Here is an 11172-nt window from a genome sequence, read left to right as displayed (position 1 = left end):
CCAGCTTTGGCAAACAGGATTCCCGATGAGGAGGGAAAACTTTGCCTGCAGGAACTTGACAACTCTGCTCTTCCCTGCAGACAGCTCATCATCCCCAGGACCTCCCGCACCGCAGGCAGGACACACACTGCAGCGTGCAAAGCCACAGGGCCCTGAAGCTTTTCCAGATTCAACTGCTATGCTAAGCTTTTAAATAGAAGTAGGGAAGGAGCTCGGAAAGCCCAGCTGATGGGGAAATCCCAAAGCGCGCGGTCTGCAGCAGCAGCACTTAGCTCCTCTCCTGTGAGTGAATCTCCCAGCCCCATCACCAGCAGTCGATGTTTACCTATTCTCCCCAACAGTGAAGCAAACGTTTATTAACACGTGTAAGGGGTGGCAGGTATTTTGAAATTTACAGAAGCAGCAGTGCTAACTGAGCAGGAACGAACCTTGAAAACACCCACCCACCGCAAACAGACGCAAATCAAGCCTCCATCTCATCTGAAAACCATCGGAAATTGAAATATTGAGCACACATGATGCCTTCACTGATTCATCCTTCAGAGCCACTCTGAAGTCCTCAGGTCGCTCCAGGTAATCTTCAAAGCAGAACGCCACGATATGATTACACATGTAATAATTAGTGACTCAGGTGAAATATTTATCAGCAGTATCACTTCTCAATTAAGATTTTCAGCTGTGTTGAGGTGCAAGGGGTGCTTGGTGGAAAGCAAGCTTGCTGAGAGCCTCAGGTCTGTAGGGACCCATGTGGCTCCTGTGGCTGTGAGGGTACGGTGGTGTCTGGTGGGGACACTGAGAACACGGTGGTGATTGTGTGGGGCCATGGGGACACCAAGGACACAACAGCGTAAGTGGGGACACCAACAGCGAGGCAGTGTCTGCATGGGGCAGCAGAGACACTGAGGACACAGTGGTGTCTGTGTGGGGGAATGGAGACACTGAGGACACGGTGATGTTTGTGAGGACACCAAGAACACAGCAGTGTCCGTGTTGCGCTGGGGCACACCAGCAGTGCAGTGGTGTCTGTGCGGAGATGCAGGGACACCAAGGACACAGCAACATCTGAAGGGACACCAAGAACACGGTGGTGTCCTCATGGGGCTGTGGTGACACTGACAACATAGCAGCATCTGTGTGGAGCCTGAGGACACCAAGGGCGCAGTGGTGTCTGTGTGGAGGTGTAGGGGTACCAAAAGCATCAGCGGCGCCTGCGGGGACACCAAGAACGTGGTGATGTCTGCACGGTGCGGGCTGACACGGGGGGCACAGCGGTGCCTTGTGGGGCCCGGGCACCCCGAGGGCAGAGCGGGTTCCCTCCGGGCGCACCCCCGGGGCTCCCTCTTCGCCGCCGTGGCCGCGCTCCCCGTCCCGCAGCGGACATGCGCGGCGGGGCCGCCCTCCCGCGCTCGCTCTGCCTCGCCCCGCGCCGTGCAGCACCGCGGCCAGCGCCCGCGCGCGCGGGGCGGGGCGAGGGCGGGGCGGCGCGGGGGCGCGCTCGGGCGCGGCGGCGAGCGGAGCCGGAGCCAGAGCCGGGCAGAGCCGCGCCGAGCGGAGCCAGCGCAGCCCAGAGGCGGCCCGGCCGAGCCCCGCCGCCGCGATGCTGGACCCGTCGTCCAGCGAGGAGGAGTCGGAGGAGCTGGTGGAGGAGGAGAGCGGGAAGGAGCCGCTGGCGCCCGCCGCGGCGCGGCTCTCGCCCAGCCGCCCCTGCGAGGGCCCGGGCAGCGGCGGCGGTGCGGGCGGTGGGAGCGGCGGGGGGCTGCAACCGGTCGGGCGCAGCAGCGGTGCGGCGCGGCCCGCCAGCCCCAGCCCCTCGGTGGCCAGCGAGAAGGAGAAGGATGAGCTGGAGCGGCTGCAGCGGGAGGAGGAGGAGAGGAAGAGGAAGCTGCAGCTCTACGTCTTCGTCATGCGCTGCATCGCCTACCCCTTCAATGCCAAGCAGCCCACCGACATGGCCCGCCGGCAGCAGAAGGTACCGCCGTGCGTGCTGCCCTGCCCTCCTGCGTGGACGGCCGGACCCGGCCTCCCGTGCCGTATCCCCATCACTCTGCCTGCCCCTGTCCTTCTACTCCGTGACACCAACCTTCCACTGCCCGCTCCCCTAACTACCCACCCTTGTGCCCCCTGCTTACCTACTCCCCTGGTCCCGTGAATACCCTCTTGTCCCCCTGTTCCTCCTTCTGCCCTCTGCCTCCGTCCTCCTCCCAACCAGCCCCATGCAGACACTTCCCAGGCCTGCACCCGTCCAGGCATGCCAAGGGCAACTCCAGTGCAGGGCACCTTGCCCTGTACCGGTGGGGTTTGCTGGCAGCGGCTCTGTCCTGGGGTGCAAGGAACACACCACCCCCCCCCCCCCCGTGTCACCCCTGTATGCTGCTCCCCTCCGTGGCCTCCAGCACGGAGCCAGCGCGGTGACATATGGCACTGCTCCTAGTTATGCAACGTCGGGAGTCAGGAAGTTTGGGATGTTGGCCATCTAAAGGTTGTTGAAAGGAGAGAAATGAGCTACATTGCTGGGAAGCACCAGGCGCATGCCCTTGCAAAGGGACTCTGCAACTCCGTGCTCGCTGCAAAGTTTGCTTAACTGGGAGTGCCAGCACTGACTTGGGGAGTTACTGACTCTCATTTCAACTTCTTGCGAGTGCTTATGAGCGGGGAGCTCCCTGACGCTGGCTTCCTGGCAAAATGTGGCAGCAGAGCTTTGTGATGAAGTCGCTGCCACAGTCCTGGCTCTTCCTTCCCGAGTGCATCACCGCAGCAGGGCTGTGTGCTGCTCCAGGCAGAGGCTGGGCAGGAGTCTTTCGCCGGAGCTCCACATCCCAAGGAGCTGTCTTGGAGCTTGTTTCTTTGCTGAGGCACAAGCTCATGGGCCAGGGTAGAAATTAAGTTTCTCCAAGATGTGGATATGGGCACCTTTGAGTTAAATAACAGTCAACTTCTCCCAGTGGCAGCCAGAGTTAGGTCAGTGATGGGGTGTAGTTGTCTGGAGTGGATAGCTGATTTGTTGTCTCAAGCTGAGTTTCTTAGACTGCAGTTTTAGCCTTGGTACTGTTCTGTGTTCACAAATGACCTTTGCAAATCAGGCAGGCTCCTGGATGTATTGATGCAAACGACATTCAGTTCTGCTACACCACAGGACTATTATTAGTCACTGCAACATACGGAGGTAGGAAAGTGTATCCGTACTGCATATAGTTTAAAGGCAATATAGGACAATCTGGTGTTGCTGGAAGGTGGAATGAGCTGCTTTTGTTTGCTGAGCAAAGTGCATAGCTGAAAATATAGCTAGGTTTGGAGACTATATATATCTATAGATATTCTTTTTTTGTCTACAACCTTTTTCAATAGATTGTGCATTTTCAAAGTCATCTTGGCTTTTGTTTCTTGTGCAGTTTCTTTGTGTTAAGATGATAGGTTTAAAGTAATGGTTGGTTTTGCAGAAATTGAAACAAACAAGCTCTGCAACTGTTTCTCACATAGAAGTGAACTGAGATTGAAAAGGACTTTTTCCAAAGGAGCAGGCATTATTGTTAGTGGTCTGGAGAAGAGTGGCTGGGAAGAAGGGTGATTTGTAGTCCGTGAAATCAAAATGCTGCCCTGTAAAGGGACAGAAGAGGGGAAGGAAAGAGGAAAAGGGGGGAATAAAGTACAGTTGAAACAAGGAAATGAGGAGTAATGAGAAAAATGATCAAGTGGCAGCAGTACTCAAGGGAGTGGGGAAGTTACACAGGGTCTTGGGAGGAAATAATCCATTTGCTGTGAAATTAAGAATGTAGGGAAATGCTTCTGCCTTATTTATATAAATAACTAACAGAGGTGTGTCTCAGGGGCTGACCATGTGCCGTCGAACTTAACAGTGGGATGGAATTGGGAGAGCTAAATTTAACTCGACAACACAAGTCAAATTGAATTCACCCTTTTAAAGGTGAACTCAGTCTGGGGTTTCGTCTTCTGGATATCCCTATATTCAGTTGTCATGCTGGGAGTAAATCCCAACCCTCTTTCCTTAGCCAGGACTTCCATTAAAGTCAATTAAAACACTGCTGGAGCGTGAAGTTTTCGTGTGCTCCTCTGCTTTCCTTGTGCATCCCTCTGGCAAAGCTCATCCTTCCTTTTCTGGCTCAAGGGGGACCAGGGAGTGAAAGTGTGGGACTTGTTCCCTCTTCTGTCATGGTTTAGTGTGAGGTGTCCCTGCCCATGGCAGGGGGGTTGGAACTGGATGATCTTAAGGTCCTTTCCAACCCTAACTATTCTGTGATTCTATGATGACTCTGCCAGGTTGAATGTTCTCTGTGGGTACTCTGTGTATTGGTGGGCCTTTGGTCATGATGGAAATACCAGATGCTTCAAGGCTCACCAGGGTGGAGCAAATGTGTTTTGCTTCTCAGGGGAAAAATGAGAGAAACAAAGTAGGTTTTGGTCCTGCTCTGATGGGAGTTGTTGCCTCAGTTTCCTCATTAGTAGAGGAGGGATAAACTCCTTCCTTCTCCATGTGCCATTTGCCTCTGCACTCTCACAGCCTGCCACTTGCAAGGGAAAGGTTTCATCTTCTGAGTAAGGCAAGCAATTGATTTTGTTGCAGTCGCAACTTGCCTGGGCTGAAGATCCCTGTGGTACCTCCCCTTGAGGTGTGTAATCCTCCCTGCTTGATCCTGCAGCACTGCTGTATCAGAGCTGGCTGGTACCCTGAGCCCCAGGGGGTTACAGTGGTGTAATGCACAGGCACCGCAGGTACCGGTTGTGTAGCAGCATGCCTGTGTGTCGTGCTGGGGAGCTGGAAAATGCAGCCTGGTCTTTAACAGCGCTTGCAAACCACCTTGGAATAAAGGGAAGGGTGTACTTAAGGTACTTTTGCAACAGAAAGATAATTACATGTGGTTTGATAAATTATAATGTATACAAGAGAGAAGAGAGCAGTGGAAATGTATGAATGGATGGGTATGTACTGTACATGGCATGACAACATTGCATGTTTACTCTAGTAACAAACTCTGTTTCAGAACTCAGGCTAAATTCAAGCAAATGCCACTCAGAGCTAATGTTTTTTGACCCTGACACCCCAGAAGTTTCAGCAACAGAGTAAAAATTGTTTCTTAGATCAGTGTGTTCAAGCCTACGCTTCTGCTTCAGGTTTGTCTTGATGTTTATGTAGTAGGGCTTCACTTGGGTAACTACACATCTGCGGTGTCTAGCTGTAAGTTTTTATTTACATCTTACTAGTATTGTTTCCTAAGGGGGAAAAAAAGGTGGGCTTATTACATACCTGCCTGTGCTGTCTTACTTCCCACTTAGGTTTCTTTTTTAAGCCACCACTGAATTCCAGGCACATTTGACAGGCAGATAACTGTCGGCAAGATATTCGTCCCTTAAAAGCTTGGTGAAAGTAGGGACATCCGTATTTGTCTCCTACTCCAGGTGGGAGGAAGGAGGCTTTGTGCACACAGCCCTTACCAGGCACTGGGGAATCTGAGCAAGAGACCTACTGAGTGGCCCCAGAGGAAGAGCTCCTGTCAGAGCTTATACCTTGCTGGACACTGAAGGCTCCAGCCTTGCGATGCAGCTCGGGAGGAAAGCAGCTTTGCCAGCTCTGTTGCGTCTCAGAACAATGTGTTTTAATACCGCAGATGGCACTTAGCTTGGTAATTGCTTGCCCAGGATGTATTTAGTCTTTTCCCTTGCTCATGCTGACTTGTTGGAAGTGGAGTTGAGACAACTCTGTGCCTCTCCCTGCTTGATCCCAACTGTCTGAAGCCTTTGGGAGGAGAGCTCAGCTGGCAGCCTGGGGAAGTCAGGCAATGTGTATGTCTCTGGAGTGATGCAGAACAAGCACCCACTTGGATGTGGATTATACCCCTGGCTACATACCTCCAAAGCACAGCAGCCAGAAGGCACAGTGAACCCAGGAATCCGTGTTTGCTCACTCAGTATACCATAAACTTAGGGATCTTCTCCATGTTATCACCGGCTGCTTGAAAACACTTTGTTGGGAAAGGGGCAGCTGGAAGAACTCACTAGGAGATGAAAGGTGGAGAGCCCGACAGGTCAGGCATCATAGAACAGTTAGGGTTGGAAAGGACCTTAAGATCATCTAGTTCCAACCAGTTGTGCATCATCTGCTTTCATCCCTGCAGAATGAGGGAGCAGGCAGGCAGCACGTGGGAAAGTAAATCAGTTCCAAGCAGGATAAATGTGGGATGAAGCAAAGTTCCAGCTTAGTTGCAGATTACTGGAGCTACTCCTGGGAGAAGTGACTTGTGATTTGAGTGCTTGTGTAAGCCTGTGGGATGACGTCAGGTGCATTAGCCAAATTCTCAGGCAAATTCAGCAAAGAGCTTAAGCTTGTGCTTTGCTGAATGGTGATTGATTTAAGCACGGAGCTTAATGCAGAGCAAGTGTGAGGGATCAGAAGCTCGGTTAAATTGGTTACAAGGCATCTTAAAATACCACATTTCTGCCGTTTTGGCATGCACGCAGGTGCCATGAGTTAGGAAATTAGTAAAGCTAGTGCAGACTTGCAAGCAATCACTTCTTCCCGATCATGGGCTTGGTTGTTACTCTCCTTATTTACACAACTTCTCTCTTAAAACCACCAAAAGCTTGTTCTGGGACAGAGCAGGACTTGGGTGGTGTTGGGACTTGCTGTAGCAGCTTTCTGCTGGTGATGTTATGGTCAGATTCTGCTCTGCTGGCCCCAAGAAGCTATCCAGAGTATGTTTTTTCTCAGCGCTGCAGGAGACAGGTAAAGATGATGTTCTGCTTGTTTTCTCACCGTTCCTCGGTTGCTCTCTCATGCAGGGAGATGCCAGGTCCAGGTAGATCTCAAGCGTGAGCTGGACTCGATGCACAGCTCTGTAGTTACAGCAACGCTTGCAGGATAATTATTAGCACTATACCCATAAAAACCTGGAAGATTAATTAGGGGCTGCTCAGCTTGGACATAGGCCACTGCCACCACCAAATGGATGTGGTGTGTGTGGCCAGGCTGTTGGCTGGAGCTGTCCCTGGGTCAGCTCTGTGCTAACTCTGAAGTGAAGATGAGCTTGCCTGTGTTTCCCTGCTGCATGGAGAGCATTGCCGTGGGGAAGGAGGTCTTGTACATCTGAGATGCCGTCTTCCTTAGTACTGTGGAGTGCAGAATGTGGTCATTGTGCTCTGATTGTCTGGAACCTGCAGAAAATGGTTATTTTCAGTTAAAAAACGTATCATATATTTTGCCAGTGCCTTATCTTAATTCAATTCTGGGAGATCTTAAATATTTGACATACTTTGGCTATTTATCTGCTTGCGGTTTATTGCATCGGGGATGCAGGTAGTTAAATAGGCTGTGAGCTTGGTCTGTGGCCATTGTAAAGCTTTGCAGTTCTTGATCCATAGCCTGACAATTCAGTTACTGTGGTACCTCTTGGGCTCCTGTGAACTGAGAGTGGAGAAGACTTACCAGATTGTGCAGTTCCAAGCCCTGTCCTTTCCAAAAAGTATTATTTATGGCCTGGCTTTACATAGTCTAGACGCTTTCCCCGAAGCACTTTACCTTTTGCACAACTTGTAATTCCTTCTGCTGAGTGATGAGTCACTTGTTCTCCGTTCACTTCAGCGGGAAGGGGCCAGCGAGTCATTTCCCTATGTAAGTTTTTGTTAGCTGGAGAAGCAGTAATTTGGTTTCCGTGTGGTTTAGCAGTAGGAACTCAGCAATCACAACACTGCAACTAGCAATGCGTGTGTACAAACCCCTTACAGCTACTGCCAATGCTGTAGTCCAGGGGGGTACAAGGTAAGCATCCTGTTTCTGTTTAATGATGTAAACCTGATTAATATGTTAAGACCAATCAATATAGTATCATCAATAAAGCTGGTTTTGGTGTTGATGTGAACGCAGCTATAGTGGCTTCAGCAGTGCCAGGGGTTCACCCACAAAGTGATCTCTATGAACCACATATATTTTAGTGTGTCTTTAATTAAAACACTGAAGTTCCCTTCAACAGCAAAGACCTTCCCTGATGGGGAGCAGGTCCTCTCTGTTTGTCACCCAGGAGGATGGGTGGCTTCTCAGAGGTGGGGTTTGATGGGTGGCCCCTCAAAGGTCTTCTCTTCCTGGAAATAGAGCAGGGTGAGGTGCAAGGAAAGGTGACACTTTGGTCACCAGCTCTTGGAAAGCATGGTGCAGGCATGGGGAACAAGCAGAGTTCATCTCCTCGCCTTGGTCACTCCCCAGCATGGGTGGTAGCACTGGGTTCCAGCAGGTCAGAATTGGGCCACCCTTCCTGCGTTGAAGTCCAGCAGCAGGGTCTTCGTGAGGGTGGGAGACAGGAGATGCAAAAGATGGAAGGTTCTTGGATAGTTTCCCTGTGTTGTGACCTTGTGGGTGCTGCAAAAAATTACATGGAGCATCCTAACCTGGTGATTGCTTTGGAAGAAGTTATTTGTGGTGTGCTTTGAGTGGGTTTTCTTCTGGATTGGGCATAATCCTTAGAAGTGGCCATAATCACAGTCACTGACTGTTAGACCTGAGTGTGTGAAATCGTTGTTTGAAAAGGTACTTTTAGTGATAATATTTGATCTTGTTTGTCTGTGATTCAGGCTGATGGAGTCAGGCATTTTCTAGAATTTAAACACCCGAGTCAAAATGTCATGCAAATGTTTATTCAGCTTGGGGTAAGCGATGCTGTGTCTGTAGTTGTCATAGTTCAAACCTGTCTGTAAGGTTGGGAGCTTGGACTTTTATTAGCATGAGTTATATAATGATGCTGTGAGGAGGACATTCGTACAGGCCACCTCCAGTATGGAGGGATTGGAAAACTACCCCAACACACAGCTTGGTGACTTGACCCATGTGCTTCAGGGCAGTTGTATGATCACAGCCACCCAAGAGCTGAGCATCTGCCCATATCCAAATGTTAGTGTTTGATGAAGAAACTGAATGAAATCTAGATTATCATGGTTTTTCTAGCCCACAGGGTGGGGAATTTCTAATGATGGTGCTGTGGTGTTTGTCTTAGGGTTCTGGAGATGCTGTGTGCAGATCTTGAAGGAACCCCACTGACTTTGGTAGGACTTTGGGCTGATGCTACAATGCATTTGTACAAATACCCTGGCAAACAGGCTACATGCTAATGATCCAGCAGTGGCCTTACGCAGAAGAAAAGAAGCCCTGCACCCAGCATAGCTGCAGCACTCTGGCCTGCTCAGGCTCATTTCGCTTCCTTGGTTTCGGGCTCAAAGTAGGTGTTTTGGCTCCCAATTGCCTGTCTGGTTCAGGGGAGGAAAGTAATAGGGAAAAAAGGCTGTTTTCCAGGCTCAAACCATGAGGAACTACTGATAGAAGTCATTTGTTAATAAATGTCTTCTTGAAACAGTCTTACACATTGTCTTATGAAGAACATCAGCAGAGTCTGCTTTAGCATCTGAACTTGATCCCAAGCACCTGCTGAGCTGGAAAGGATGGCATTGGGGCTTTGCAGATCCTGTAAGTTTGTAGTAACCATTGATGTGTATTAGTTGCAACGCGTGTTTGCAATCAGTGAGGTGTGTGGGGCACGCCAACTCCTGCAGGAAGAGATTCTCCCTTTCGTAGGGACTTTTACCATGTTATCAGTCTAGATGATGCTCAGTTGGCATTGCCCTGAGATGCAGAAGGCTGTGTGTTGGTCGTAGCCACATATTGGGATGCCCAGGATGGTAAAATCCTGCACCCCAACACATCCTTCCTCCCTTCTATATCGCAGGGAGCAGCACCTTGCTTTCCTTGGAGCTACTCAGAGAAGGGAATCAATTTGCATCCTTCAGGAGGGATGCAGGTGGGTGTGCACGAGGGTTGTTTTGGACCCTGGGGAGTCACAGCTGAAGTACAGGCTCTGTCTAGGAACAAGCTCCCTGCTGGTGGCACCCTGGTGAGATAAAGGGACTTGGGTTGACATTTGGCAGTAAGAGAGAACATGAAGCGATGCTCTTAAATACAGCACTGTGCTCACTGGAGTAAGATACGATGTTAGTTCAACGAGGCAGATTTGGGGTAAAAACCTTATTTTTTCTGTTCTGTTGGCACTGCCGTTGATGCTGACAGGGCCTAGCTTTTGCAAGAAGGGGGTTTCACTTTGCCTGGCGTGCTGTGGGGAGGGTCAGCCTCTCTTGCACCTCAACAGCAGAGGGTTTAGGCGGCTGGATGGTGATGTGGGCATCACATAAGCGGAACGTGAAGCAAAAGACACATTTTCTCTAAGATGCCAAATCCTCTTTCCTGATTCATCAAGAGGGCACAAACGCTTTGCATATCGCACATGCCAAGTTTGTTTTCATTCCCTACGCCCCTAGATTTCCCCTCCCTCCCAACAGACTGCTCCTACCCTTCTCGCAACCAGAGATGACAGACTCGTTGCTGCCTCAGAAGGAAGCTAATGGGGTGACGCAGCAGGAGCCAGCTGCTCCGCTACCTGCATGGTGACAATGCAAGGATGAAGGAAGGACAAAGCCAGCACTTCCTCAGCCATAGGCAAGGCTGTGTGACCCGCCAGCAGCGCATGCTGCAGTAAACCAGTGCTGTGCCTCCCATTGCCGACACCACAGACCACCCTCTGCCAGCGAGACCTCTAGGCAGGAGCCATCTGCTGCTGTTATCTGGGGATGTGCAGCTGCCTGAGCTGCGCGGGGCTGTGCTTTGGTGCGTAGCCAAGAGCTAGCTGGAGTTAGGACTGCAGAGACTTTGCGTGTGCTCAGCCATTCACGAGGGCAGAGCGGCTCCCAAGCGTGAGTCGATGCCGATGCTCTGCTGTGGGAAGGAACGGGGCAGCTGGGAAGGGCATCAGGGCTGGGTGAAGGAATTTGGAACAGGGAAATGGCAGCTTTGCTTCCTCTCTTTCCTTGGGCCTTTAGTGCTTCAGTCTACAAATCATCCCGCTCCAGAAGGGTATATGTGAAGGAGCCGGGGCAAGGAGGAGGGATTGCTTACAGTTCCCAGATGCAGCTGCATTTCCCCACCATCCCTGCCGACATGGCCATGCAGGGAGGATGAGGAGTAGTACTTTTCTAGCCTATAGCTGTCTCAAGAAAGAACTGATGTCATCAGTGGCCTCGAGTTGATCACGCAGTGGTGGTTTACGTTTCTGCTCCTTGGTGGGTTGGGGTGAGATGGATGCTTCTTCCTAAGGCTGTTTTGCATCCCTGCTGCTGAACTTTTATATG

The 11172-nt window shown here is 50.9% G+C and overlaps 1 protein-coding gene across 8 annotated transcripts in view; it reads left to right on the top strand.

Moving 5' to 3' along the window:
• Positions 1 to 1597: 1597 nt before the first annotated feature.
• The window catches only part of CADPS (calcium dependent secretion activator), a gene marked incomplete at its 5' end in the record, with an annotated part of 213435 nt that continues 203860 nt past the window's right edge, over positions 1598 to 11172 (top strand). For all 8 annotated transcript variants that reach the window (XM_080625195.1, XM_080625194.1, XM_080625193.1 and 5 more), the window contains one exon: positions 1598 to 1969. In XM_080625195.1, coding sequence (XP_080481321.1) covers positions 1598 to 1969 — 372 coding nt within the window. The remainder of the gene's footprint in view (positions 1970 to 11172) is intronic.

The sequence above is a fragment of the Psittacula echo genome (genome assembly GCF_963264785.1).
Source record: "Psittacula echo genome assembly, chromosome: 9".
In the NCBI taxonomy this organism is placed as follows: domain Eukaryota; kingdom Metazoa; phylum Chordata; class Aves; order Psittaciformes; family Psittacidae; genus Psittacula; species Psittacula echo.
The sequence above is the reverse complement of the archived record's forward strand: the minus strand, read 5'-3'. Positions and strand labels throughout refer to the sequence as shown.